We start from the raw sequence: 14277 nt of genomic DNA, 5'->3' as shown, positions 1-14277 counted from the left end.
AACTGTTCCTGCGCTGAATGAAAAAATATGCATAGCACACACACATTTGTACCTATAATTTTGAAGTTTGATTTTAAACATTTACTTGCAGCACAAATGCTCAGAGAACCACCACAATGCTTTTTCCCTCCGCCATGATGAACCCAGCCACACCAAGTGTTTCACGTCTTTGTGTTATGATGGATCAACACATACACAGGAAAACTCAAGAAAAGCACAGTTTACACTATGATTTCATCTGTCATAGAAGTTGTTTTACTGAGCCATCCATCCACCCTGACTTCCTCTAGCCTGACACTATTTGTTTTAGAAGACAGTCCTGAGAAACTCACACATTGTGAAGGTGAAACAATTTTAAATAATTACAGTTTGATCAACAGAAAAAAGGCTGGTTTCCAAGCAGATATATATATATATAAAAAATACAGTATTGTGCAAAAGTTTTAGGCAGGTGTGAAAAATGCTGTAAACAAAGAACGCTTTCAGAAATATAAGTGATTGTTTATTGGCCCCAAATGTATTCTGGACAACCACCCCAAACACCCAGCCAATGTCATTAAGAACTATCTTCAGTGTAAAGAAGAAGAAGTACTGGTTCAGTTCAACTTTAAAGTGTTAAAAGAAAAAACATCTTAAAAAAGCAGGTTACCTTTGTAAATTATTATAATAAAATTATTTAAGCTCTCACAAACATTTTGTAATCTAGGCTGAATATTCTAAAAATGTCGTAAATCCACCTCAACCCTTTCCTGTCACTACTGATATACACATACACACTAGTGTACACACACGTACACACACGACACAGTCACTGCAGTGACCTCGTCCAGATGGGCAACGCGAGCCTATCAGAGGGTCGAGTCACTGTGGCCCCAGAGCGTCTCCAACCACCACCCCGTCGCTCCCACAGCCCTCTGGAGGAAGCTAGAGTATGAAGAGCTGTTGCAGCTTTGCATCATTCTGCTGCTGAGTGTCCACATTTACCCCAAAATAATGAGCCTCACTTTATGTTTGATGACACACTGAAATGCCTGTGGAAACTCAAAGGCCATTTCTTTCTTGGTTGTTATGGGTGTTCACTGTTCTTTGTGAGCCTCAAACCTCCATGGCAGCAGCAGATGTAATTATAAACAAATTTATAGACTGTCAATTACCTCATGGTTGAAGGGCTGACAATGCAGTTAGGGAGGGGAAAAATTGTGGACCACCATCAAACTTTGGGTTTACTCACATTTAAAAAAAAATGAACCTATATTCTTACTGAGATAAAAATTCAGTTCCTAGATCAGCCTAAATTCATTCTAACTAAAAAGTAAATACAAAGTTAACGTGACCGGACACAGCAGGGTGGTGAATGAGTTCAGGCTTCGGTGGAACAGTTAAAGCCAGAATAGTAAAGGTATAGGATATGCTTTCAGGTTATAGTGTCATGGTTAATAAGTCAGTATTGTACAGAAATGTACAACAAGTTGTAGGAAAGCCACCGCCGTAGACAGACTCCCGCAGAAGTGATCTGTAGGGGATGGTGGATCTGTCACATCAGCTTCATAAATGTGGATGTGTATTTCAGCTTTGGGAAACTATAGGAGGTAAACATTTGATTTGGGTTTGTTTTTTCATTTTATTGGCAAAGTATGAAACTTTCCCAAACACACTCTGTTCTCTCTAACATTCTGTGGAGTGACGTCTATGGGAAGAACAAAAATTCCCAGCAAAAATCCACAAGATGAGATACTTACACTTGCTCTTGCATCGACAGTGAGCTAATAGTCTCTCATTCTACTTTCATTAGCAACAATAGCTACCACAATGCTGTGCACAACACAGACTCCAATGCAAAAACCACCAGAGACAAAAACATGAGATTGGAAAATCTGGATCTGTTCATTTGAAAAAAGGGGAAAAGCAACACTTTATCTCTGTTGTGTCTTTCAGGTTTGTCGGCAGCTGTGAAGAAGACACACTCATGTGAGTTCTGTTTTTGCATCACTGTGTATTGGTTGGTAAAACTGTTTTATCTAGAAGTTGTATTAATAACATGAATGCTCCTCGTTTTTAGGCACACTGGAGAGTGTTGAAGAATAGGTGAGACTAATCAGTAAGAACAAGACAGCAAATGTAAAACTAAATCCAAAGCATGAGGGCCAAAAGACTATCAAAATTTTTGCATGAATAGATTTCCTTTGTTTGCAATCTGGCCGCTGTCCCCTGAACTAAGATTCTGAGGGTAGGTGGTCTAAGTCGATTCACTCGATGAGTTTTTAATGAAGTTTCCATTCACTGTGGAACACTGAACGTGTTTCCCCCACAACATTATAAGCAGTTTTTACTGTAAAACATGCAAGCACTGTGAGAGTGAAGGATAGATGAGGACAAATATGTGACAGGGGACTTCTGCTAGAGTGGAGTCTCTCTCATTAGAGCTGATAAGGCTGGATAATGAATGTGAGATCCTCCTGCAGTCGTCTGTGCGTGGGACTGTCGGAGGGAGGAACGCTGATCCTCCAGGCGCTGCCCAAACAGCTCCTAACATGCTGCTGTGAATCTACTGACTGGGCCTGATGAGGGGAGGTGGAGAGCTCCGACATCGGCTGAGCGGCTTTTCCAAGCATAAATCATTCCCGTGTTCTGCCAATTTGGAGGAAGAATGAAACTCCTGCTGCACCTCAGTTTCCTCTCTCTGCTGGCAGGAGACACTCTCGCCTACAGCACTCTGATATTTACTCAGCATGGCTGTTTTCAGGAAGCTTAATCGTTTTCACTGATGCTCAACAGCTCAGTTGGGATTTGTTTTATGAAGCTGAGTGGGATGGTGGGTGAGGTGCCCTGTAAATATATCTTTAGCTTTATTTTATGAGGGAGGTTCTCTGTCACTGCACAGATTTGCTGAGACAACATGAGAGGAGGAGAGACACTTAAACACCACACTGCTGTGTTAGAGGGGATATTGCTGCAGGTCAACTGGAGGCATTTTGTAAAGTTCCTATAAGCTATGACCTAAAGGTAGGTGCTTTGTGAGACTTACTCATAGGTTCAGGTTGTTATTTCGAACTGTGTAAGTGGTTCGTGCTTGAAAAAGGGAAATCCTACAACGATCAGAGTGCTATCCAAAATAGTTTCCTCAGGCACTGATATTCTGTAGGAGTTTGAAGATTGGTCTTAGCTGAATGATTAGATGGAACGGACTGTTGTGGTACTTTTCACCACTGAGTGCCTACAGCACTTCTACGTTACAAGCCACATTTACCCATTTATACATGGAGCATCTCGCTCATGGATATTTCAACATGCAACTGTGGAACTCCCCTTTCTGTCAGTGGAAATGAAGTTTAACTCAACAATTCAATTCAATTCAATTCAATTCAATTTTATTTATATAGCGCCAAATCACAACAAAAGTCGCCTCAAGGCGCTTCATAGATACAGAGAAAAACCCAACAATCATATGACCCCCTATGAGCAAGCACTTTGGCGACAGTGGGAAGGAAAAACTCCCTTTTAACAGGAAGAAACCTCCGGCAGAACCAGGCTCAGGGAGGGGCGGCCATCTGCTGCGACCGGTTGGGGTGAGAGAAGGAAGACAGGATAAAGACATGCTGTGGAAGAGAGACAGAGGTTAATAACAGATATGATTCAATGCAGAGAGGTCTATTAATACATAGTGAGTGAGAAAGGTGACTGGAAAGGAAAAACTCAATGCATCATGGGAATCCCCCGGCAGCCTACATCTATTGCAGCATAACAAAGGGAGGATTCAGGGTCACCTGGTCCAGCCCTAACTATATGCTTTAGAAAAAAGGAAAGTTTTAAGCCTAATCTTAAAAGTAGAGATAGTGTCTGTCTCCCGAATCCAAACTGGAAGCTGGTTCCACAGAAGAGGGGCCTGAAAACTGAAGGCTCTCCCTCCCATTCTACTTTTAAATACTCTAGGAACAACAAGTAGGCCTGCAGAGCGAGAGCGGAGCGCTCTAATAGGGTGATATGGTACTACAAGGTCATTAAGATAAGATGGGGCCTGATTATTTAAGACCTTGTATGTGAGGAGCAGGATTTTGAATTCAATTCTGGATTTAACAGGAAGCCAATGAAGGGAAGCCAAAACAGGAGAAATATGCTCTCTCTTTCTAGTCCCTGTCAGGACTCTTGCTGCAGCATTTTGGATTAGCTGAAGGCTTTTCAGTGAGTTTTTTGGACATCCTGATAATAATGAATTACAGTAGTCCAGCCTGGAAGTAATAAATGCATGAACTAGTTTTTCAGCGTCACTCTGAGACAGGATATTTCTAATTTTAGAGATGTTGCGCAAATGGAAGAAAGCAGTCTTACATATTTGTTTAATATGTGCATTGAAGGACATGTCCTGGTCAAAAATGACTCCAAGGTTCCTCACCGCGTTACTGGAGGCCAAGGTAATGCCATCCAGAGTAAGAATCTGATTAGATACCATATTTCTAAGATTTTCAGGGCCGAGTACAATAACCTCAGTTTTATCTGAATTAAGAAGCAGAAAGTTAGCGGCCATCCAGGTCTTTATGTCTTTAAGACATTCCTGCAGTTTAACTAATTGGTGTGTGTTATCTGGCTTCATGGACAGATAGAGCTGGGTGTCATCTGCATAGCAGTGAAAATGTATGCTATGTCTTCTAATGATGCTGCCTAAGGGAAGCATGTATAATGTAAACAGAATTGGTCCTAGCACTGAACCCTGTGGAACTCCATAATTAACCTCAGTGTGTGAAGAGGACTCTCCATTTACATGCACGAATTGGAGTCTATTAGATAGATATGATACAAACCACTGCAGTGCAGTACCTGTAATACCTACAGCATGTTCTAATCGCTCTAATAGGATATTATGATCAACAGTATCGAACGCTGCACTGAGGTCTAGCAGGACAAGCACAGAGATGAGTCCACTGTCAGAGGCCATAAGAAGATCATTTGTAACCTTCACTAAAGCTGTTTCTGTGCTGTGCTGAGCTCTGAAACCTGACTGAAACTCTTCAAATAAACCATTCCTCTGCAGATGATCTGTTAGCTGTTTGACAACTACTCTTTCAAGGATTTTTGATATGAAAGGAAGGTTGGAGATTGGCCTATAATTAGCTAAGACTGCTGGGTCTAGAGATGGCTTTTTGAGTAAAGGTTTAACTACAGCCAGCTTGAAGGCCTGTGGTACATAGCCGATTATTAGAGATAGGTTGATCATATTTAAGATCGAAGAATTAATTAATGGCAGGACTTCTTTGAGCAGTTTTGTAGGAATGGGGTCTAAAAGACACGTTGATGGTTTGGAGGAAGTAATTATTGAAGTTAACTCAGAAAGATCAATTGGAGAAAAAGAGTCTAACTTAATATCAATGGTACTAAGAGTAGCTGTAGATAATATTACATCTGTGGGATGATTATTGGTAATTTTTTCTCTAATGATAAAAATTTTATTTGTGAAGAAGTTCATGAAGTCATTACTAGTTAACGTTAAAGGGATGGTTGGCTCAAAAGAGCTCTGACTTTTTGTCAGCCTGGCTACAGTGCTGAAGAGAAACCTAGGGTTGTTCTTATTTTCTTCAATCAGTGATGAATAGTAAGATGTTCTGGCTTTGCGGAGGGCTTTCTTATAAAGCAGCAAACTATTTCTCCAGGCTAAATGATGATCCTCTAGATTTGTGACACGCCAACAATGTATCCCTATGAACATATTGGAGATAATTTATCTGAATTTTAGGAGAGGGACCAAACCTCTATACATGCCCCTACCGGTTCTCTATCTTTATTTCATTGGATTCTCTTTCAGGCAATCCAAGAAACCAAAACTCTCTGAACAACATGTCAGGTGCTTCAGAGAGACCAAACTCCACCGGTCATCCTTGGGAACCTCATAGCACTTTTTCTCACCGCTCGGCAATCCGGTTGGCTACATCCATCTTTCCGTACATCAGAACTCCTCTCTTCACTCCATCCAGATATAAAGTGACTTTTACCCAAAAAGCCGACACATGTCAACGCTGACTCAGACAGCATGCCGTTCCTATGTTCCAGGAAGGTCTCATAAAAGTATTCTTCTGATGAGGATCAAGACTGGACTGTAGCTCGGATACTAAAAGAGAGAGGCATTTTTTTTTCATTGTTGTTCTAACTTTGTAGCTTCTTAACACTAACATATCTAAAAGTCAGTTGACCAGAAGCAAATATAAAACTTCCAACAGCAGCTGCTGTGCGCCTTGCAGCTTGACCCACCCACCAGCGCCATGTAGCATAGACAAGCTCTGGTAACAGAAAAAGAAGCATCCCATCACTGTTCCATGCAGCCGCCCCCTACCACAATTTCATGCGCTGCTGGAAACCAGTCACTACTTCCATGCTCTGCTGCCCCTCCATTGCTGTTTATCTTGGATAGGCACTAGGAAGCCAGTTTTTCTGTTTTCTATCCCTGCTTCGCCAAAGTGGAGAAGCAAACCTTTCCATCGCTGGGATGGCAGTTTTACTGTTTTCAATGCCTGCTTCACAAAGTGCAGAACCAACACTTTTGGCACTGGGATGCCAGGTGCTGTCTTCTCTATCCCTTGTTCACAAAATGCAGAAGCAAGTTTTTCAACCACTGGGATGCCACCTCCTCTCTTCTCTATGCTTCATTATCAAAATGTAGCAGCAAACCTTTCTGGCACCGGGTTGCCAGCTTCTCTACAACCTATCCTATCTATTATTTGCAAAAAACAACAATAAACATTACTGGCACCGGGTTGCCAGTTTACTGCTCTACTATCCCTTCTCTGCAATATGCAACAGCAAACTTTTCTGGCACTGGGATGCCAGTTTTTCACCATATGTAGTAGTATGAAGGTAGGTCCTTCATATTTTCCAGAGCTGTCCACCGGACCAGATTGGAGTCTTTGGTGGTCCATTTTTGGTGTGGTCTATGTCTTAGTAATTATTCCCATGTCCTGTTTTGGTTTGGTAAATGTCTTTGCTCATGGGTTCCTCTCTTGATGGTTTCCACCTTTGTCTTGTCTCCATTGGTGTCTGTTTTCCCTCCTTTGTGATTGCCTGTCCCTCCCTCATTGCTTTCATTTGTGGACAGTGTGCCCTGGGTGTGTCAATAGGTATGTTTCTCCCATTGTCTGATGGCCATTCATCTGTTTTTCCTCCCATGCTAACAGTGTATGTATCTGAGTTCATCCTCTTCTGCTTAGTTTGGTTTTGTATGTTTCTCATATGGACTCTGGGTTTTTAACTTGTGTTGCTTAATTTAATAATCTTCCTTTTAAAGACTTTAGGAACTTCTTTGAAAAAAAGTGCTGAGCAGAATTTTGGATACACAATCCATCCATTGCCTAAAAATGTTCAAAAGAGCTTATTTGTGATATCTTCAAAGGCATGGCTTTTTTTTTCTAGTACCCCCTTAAATGTTCAGTGGTGTTGAAGTTGGGTAACTGTGTATGAAAGTCTATGACTAGCAGGACTCCTTGGTCGTCTTTGGTCTTCAAGTAGTTCTCAGATCTTTGAGGTTTGTTTTGGCTCATTATCTGGCTGTAGTATGAATTTTTCTCCATAAAGATGAAAACTGTTGGTGGTTATCCAAAGCTAAAAGTGAAGGTGGACCTTTCATAACAGTTAATTGGAGTAATAGGTTCTTATTTTTGACAATTCTGCATCTGATTATCTGAACAAGCCTTTAATAATAACAATAAAATGATAATAATTAATAAACTTTTACAAGGGTGATGCATTTCAGAAACTCCATTTCTATATTTATGCGATGGGAAAAACAGATCTTTTACACTGTTTTCCTTGTCCCTTCATCTCCTTGCTTGGCATCAGACTGTATGCTCTGTTAATGTTTGTAACTGTTCCCGACATCTCTGTAGGGTTATATCCAAACCTGTTGCTTTGGCATTAAAGTGCTTGACATGGGTTTGCTGTCACCCCGCCGAGTGGGCGGGTAGCATGGTCGCCAATATTTGGGAACATGATTAGAATTAGAATTAGAATTAGAATTCAACTTTATTGTCATTGCACATGCACAGGTACAAGGCAACGAAATGCAGTTTGCATCCATCCAGAAGTGCTTTAGTTATATAGATATATTACAATATATATTAGCAATAATATAGATATGTGAGTATATTACAGAAATGGGTCTATTATGGTATGTTATAATGTACACGGTATGAAGTATGTTGTGAATATTCTATAACTATAAGTATGTACAGGCTGTAGTGAGTACAAGCTATGTACAGGCTATGAACAGGATATAAATATGAAAAACTATACAGAATATGAAATAAATAACTTTACAGAATCTGAGATATACAGCTATACAGAAATGGGAACTATGCAAGTTGTAAACAGTTGTAGGATTAAAGATTATCGAATGTACAGAATGATTGTTTACACAGAGCTATACAGTAGTGCAGTTAAGATAAGTGAGGGTGTAGATAGTTTCTACAGAGGCTATATAAAGTGCTAGTGGTTGTGAGTGGTGGTTCAGTCCATGTTATTATTGTGTGTTTGAGGGTACAGTTGTCCATTGTGGGTGTGTGTATGTTCAGTCCATGAGTTTAACGTGGGTCAGATGTCAGGAGGCAGAGTTCAGGAGTCTGACAGCTGTGGAGAAGAAGCTGTTCCGGTACCTGGTGGTCTTAGTCCGGAGGCTCCTGTGGCGCCTCCCAGAGGGCAGGAGGGTGAAGAGTCCATGTGATGGGTGACTGGGGTCTTTGATGATTTTCCCAGCCCTTTTCAGACACCGCTTCCTGTAGATGTCTTTTATGGCAGGAAGTGGTGCTCCGGCGATGCGCTGGGCAGTTTTCACGACCCTCTGCAACGCCTTCCGGTCCGAGGCAGAGCAGTTCCCATACCAGACTGTTATACAGTTGGTCAGGATGCTCTCGATGGTGCGGTGATAGAAGTTCACCAGGATGTCTGAGGACAGGTGGTTCTTCCTCAGAGTCCTCAAGAAGAAGAGGCGCTGGTGAGCCTTCTTGACCAGCTTGGAGCAGTTGGTCGTCCAGGTGAGATCCTCGGAGATGTGAACTCCCAGGAACTTGAAGCTGCTCACACGCTCCACAGCCGTCCCCTTAATGTGGATGGGTGGATGTGGGTCAGCATTCCTCCTGTAGTCCATGATGAGCTCCTTGGTCTTCTCGGTGTTAAGCAGCAGGTTGTTTCTGTCGCACCACTCAGCCAGACGATCCACCTCCTCCCTGTAGGCGGCCTCATCGTGGTGTCATCTGCAAACTTAATGATGGTGTTGGAACCATCAGCAGGTCTGCAGTCGTGGGTGAAGAGGGAGTAGAGGAAAGGGCTCATCACACAGCCTTGTGGTACACGGTTCATTGTGATTGTAGATGAGCAGCGGTTATCCAGCCGGACATGTTGGGGGCGGTTGGTCAGGAAGTCCAGTAACCATTTGCAGATGAGGGAACTGATGCCCAGGTCTGTCAGTTTCCTGATGAGTTGTGAGGGGTGGATTGTATTGAATGCTGAACTGAAGTCTATAAAAAGCATCTGGCGTAGGTGTTGTTATTGTCCAGGTGTGAGAGGACAGAGTGCAGTGCGATGGAGACTGCATCCTCTGTGCTCCTGTTCTGGCGGTATGTGAATTGGTGGGGGTCCAGGGTGGGGGGAGACAGGATTTGAAGTGTGCTAGGACCAGCTGCTCTAAGCACTTAGTGATCACTGGAGATTGAGACAACGTAGGAAAAACTGATTCTAACTCATCCGAGGATTTACAAGATATTTAGAAGACTTGATGGTTAGAGGTTTTAGTTTTCTGAAAACCTGTGAACATGATAACTTAAGAGACCTCCTAAGATTTTGAAATTGAGAACATAATGTTTGAATCTCAGGAGATCAAATTTTTTGAAAATCTTGTGAATGTGAGGCAGAACTAGCAATAACTTAATTAAGAAAATCTCAACATTCATGTCAGTTTTATTGTGAATGTGTGTGTAATCTATGAACCAGTTTTTGCCATATAAGACATGCTAGTCCTTTGTTCTCTGCACTCCAAACCCGGGTTTGGTGGATATCTTTAGACTCGTGCTGCTGGAGGCCTGGATGTAACTGGCTGACAGATTTCTGCTGAAGCTGCGTCTCTCAGCGGTTTCTTGCTGCGTCGTCCTCTGTTATCTTCCTCTTTGCTTAGTTTTTGCTGTTCGTTCTGTCTGTCTTTGCATTGTGCTCTCTTCCTTCCTTTTCATGTCTCTCCTACCTCTTGTTTCTTTGAACTGTTTGTTTTGTCAACCACAGCGATGGAGGGCGGCAGCACGACACCACATGACTGTGTGCTTTTTTCTTTGTCACATTCCTCTGCGTCTCTCCTGAAAGGGAAAAGTGTTGTTTTTTTTCAGTACAGCAATACAACTCTAAATCCAACTCCAACTGAACACGAACTCCACCATTTTTTCTGCTAATCACTTTCAGGGCTTTTGTGCCTTTATTGTCATTTTCTTATTTTATTTTTACGTTTTTTCTTTGTGTTATTTCCTGTCTCTATTATGTCATTTTTCACATGGTTGTGGACAATTAAGTCCTTTTTTTTTATGTCTGTTTGTTTCAAATGCAAAACTGTGATTGGGTGTTGTTTTGTGTTTATTTGACATAATCTTGCTATTTTTAGGCATTATTGTGCATCTCATTTGTCTCTTTGTGATGTATCTGTGTCTGCACCGCTGCAGATCTCATGCCAGGGTTTCATTACCAAAAACTATCTGAACTAATTGACCTGCGACATGACAGTTTTTTTTTTCTTTTTAAATTATGGGGCACAGTGATAGTGAAGAATGTTGTTTTCTTCAATTTGACCTAACAATAGCAGTGCCATCTCGCTGCTATAATGACCAAAATGCAAAGATAGCACAATAATGAGAAAGCCTGTTTAATAACTTATTGTCACAGAGAGAACCAGTCAAACATCTTTGGCATGTGGTAAAAAGTGAAACTGGCAGCATTAATCTCCAGCTGACAAATTGGTAGAAATGATGCACCACGGTTATGTTGACATCTCAAAGAAAACTTTCCAACGTCTCAGTTAGAGTCGAGGCTGTTTGAGAGGAAAGAGAAACCCCATTTCATTTTAGCTGTTGCTTTTAAGAGATCTGATAAACTTCCCGTCTAAATGAAACCTTCTGCCTCACCAGGAAGCCAAATGGAGGAAAATACATAACTATAAATAAAAGAAACCAAAAAATGTTCTTATTTTTATTTTATTTAATTTATGTGTAAGAGACTGCTGCATTTTGTAGTAATTTTGTGTTCATGCTGATTTGTGTGTGTGAGGTGGAGAGGAGGGGAATGATGCAACACCAAAAATGACTTAAAAATACAGTCGGTGTAGAATATGGCTTCCTTCTGCAGAGTGTTTCTCGAGTGTTTGTTTCCATACACTCTCCTGTTTAAATGTCCAACTGTACAGCATTAACAAGCATGTTTGTACTGCAACAAATTTTGGAATCGTTGACGTTGGAATCAGTCTGGATTACCTCACTGACGTTACTGTTTAGTATCTTAGATTGCAACATTATAATTATAATATTGATCAGGACCATAATGCCATTACTTTACCAGCGAATAACTGGTAAGGTCAAATAAAAACTGTTCTAAAAGTATGACTGGAGGCATTTAAAAGCATCTCTTCTTGAGATTTTATTTTTTCTTTGCTGGATCAGCACCTCACAGGTGGTACAGCACTACTAGGCTGCCTGACTACGGTCTACCTGATATTGCTGGTGTTGTTCATGCGTCATCATAATGTTTGTCCAGGATCAACATTGCAACTGGCCTCTCACCTTGTTGCGATGCCATATCTTTGGAATGTGGAAGAAGGAGAAAAAAATGTCTTTGTTTATGTAAAACGCTCTTCTGGAACAAGTGCTCAGCATTTCAGGGTTTAAAAAATAATTATTATTAGGTATTATCAAGTTATGTTTGCTATTAACCAAATTTAGGTTACTCATGTTCTTTTGCTAGTAATAGTTTTTCATAGCATTAGCTAACTTCTTGGCTAATGCTAACTGCTTATACAATGTGATTGGTCAGTTGCAATGTTGATCCTGGACAAACATCATGATGATGATGTAAGAACAACACCAAAAGTTGACTGACATGAATGTTGCAGATTGGTCATTTTGTTGATTTTGTGTCCCTCTGTGGTACTTTGTGTTTCTTTGGTGTCATTCTGTGTTCCTTCTCATCAGTGGTTCATATTTTTGTGTTGGGTTTTTTTTGTTGTTGTGTGGTTTTATATAATTTTGAGATTGTGCGCTCACGGTGTTTTAAAAGTGTCCTCTCATTGGCTGACAGCTGTGTCAATAAGAGGTGCAGGTAAGTGATGGGGCGGGGCCAGAACGATGACGTTGCAGTCACATGTATCCTCATGCTGTGCCGAGCAGCCGGAGGATGACAGTGCTGATAGAGCTGCCGCTGGTCTCACACAGGGAGCTGTGTTACTGTTTTCTCCACGAGCCTGGATTATAACTATGTATTTTGTCATTACTGCCATGAAAGGTGAGTGTAAAAGGTGTGTGTGTGTGTGTCATTTTACTTTGGGTTTAGAGTTTTCTTTCAGCGCTTCAACATGATTGTTGGTCCACGGAGAAGCTCCACTCTGCTTTTTGTTTTGTATGGTTTCCCTGGTTTGTGTGCGCTCATCCTCGCCGAGCTGTCAGCGCTACTCTACATGTGTTGTTGTGTCTGATAACTGTTGGAGCGCAGAAACACGACACCCTCACTGATCGTGGAAATGCTATTTTGGGAAATGTGAGTCAAGTTAGTGGGGCTTTAAAGTATGGGAGGTGGAGGATGAGGCGGACAGCAGACGGGGTGTCTGTGAAAGTTGACGATACGGTCTTGAGATGCGCTCCGTGTAAATGAAAGTTGTGGGGACGAGGATTAACTATTTCTTTTTTAAAGCTTGTGGCATTGCTCCAGGTTTCGTCATGTGCTTTTGTGTGTGGAGCTCTTTGCTCCACATCGAAATGGAAAAGAAAATCGAGGTGTGGGCAGGGGCGGACTACAAGACGGTGTGTTCCTGGGCAGTCGCGCATAAAAGCCCCCCAAACCAACTTAGACTTGCTGAATGTGCACGTTCTCCTCAGTTAGATAAAAATGGGACAGAGTTAAAAAGCTCCACTACATTTGTGGCTCTGTCTCATGACCAAAGCCCAAGTTTATGTATGCAGTATACATTCTGAAACATTTGGACGGCTGATGAGCATGCTGGGAAATCCACTGCTTGTATTTCCTTTGTGTTTTTGTCAAGAACTGAAAGGCTGTTCCGACTTATATGTTGAAAATATGCAGTCGTATGTATGTGTGGACTTGTGTGTGGTTGATTTATATAGAAATTAGTCCAGTGGAAACAGTTATTGATTGAGTAACTCTATGAATGAATGTGCTTGTTTGGTACAATCCCCTGTCCACTCAGCCTGTGAGGACCTGTGGTTCATGGGCTTCTCTCATTTGTTCCATGCTTACAGACTTTACACTTGTCTTCAGGTTACAATAGCAAGGCTCAATCTGTAGCTGAGTAGTCGATTCATTGTGAGCTTGTAGCATAAACTTATGTTAAATGTGTCCATTTGCCTGACCTCTGACTGCAGTTGTTGTCCATGGTACTGATCAGAAGCTGGAAAAATGCTGTTGGTGTTATTGATTATTGCTATAAGATATTATTTTTCAGTTTCTGTGTGTGTGTGTGTGTGTGTGTGTGTGTGGATGCGTGAGAGAGAGAGAGAGTGAGTGAGTTAGCAATAAGGTCTCAAAACAATGATCTGCCCTGGGGTTGATCACATGATCACAGACGTGTGGCACGCTCCGGTCTCATTTGACATATTACAGGGTTGTTTTTGTTGCATTTGTAGCAGTCAGTCATCTAATTTAATATAATTTATCAAAACTGTGCTTTGGGTTGTTTTCCTTTTAGGTCTTTGCTTTATTTCTTGTGTAGAGATGCAACAATGCTTATATGTTGACATTACACACCGCATAAAAAGGAAGTGCCTTAAACCTGCATTCTGTTTAATGGTTACTGGAAGGGCAAACCCTGTGGTTGCACTTTTGGGTGTATAGAGGTTTATGGGAAATGGACCTTCAGCTCCCTTGCTCTGTGTGTTTCGGGTCTCAGTGAATCAAAAATGAAGTGCACTTTGTAAATTACTTTGGTCTTCTGAATGCAGAGTGAAATATCTTGCCACAGGCTTCAGCACTTTTACTGTGGTAAAAGTTTTCCCATCAAATACAAACACTGGAGGTCTGGCTGATCACTTCTTCCCCACTGAG

The 14277-nt window shown here is 41.5% G+C and overlaps 1 protein-coding gene across 2 annotated transcripts in view; it reads left to right on the top strand.

Annotated features, from left to right (window-relative positions):
• Nucleotides 1–14277, top strand: part of LOC113008303 (nuclear receptor ROR-alpha A-like) — a 175795-nt gene that overhangs the window by 99983 nt on the left and 61535 nt on the right. The window contains exon 2 of one of the 2 annotated variants that reach the window (XM_026145671.2): nucleotides 1936–1968. In XM_026145671.2, the coding sequence (XP_026001456.2) occupies nucleotides 1936–1968 (33 nt within the window). Of the gene's footprint in view, nucleotides 1–1935; nucleotides 1969–12221; nucleotides 12505–14277 lie in introns of those variants that run through there. The other variant, XM_026145747.2, reaches the window with a different exon arrangement.

Source organism: Astatotilapia calliptera, chromosome 1, assembly GCF_964374335.1.
Source record: "Astatotilapia calliptera chromosome 1, fAstCal68.1, whole genome shotgun sequence".
In the NCBI taxonomy this organism is placed as follows: domain Eukaryota; kingdom Metazoa; phylum Chordata; class Actinopteri; order Cichliformes; family Cichlidae; genus Astatotilapia; species Astatotilapia calliptera.
The sequence above is the reverse complement of the archived record's forward strand: the minus strand, read 5'-3'. Positions and strand labels throughout refer to the sequence as shown.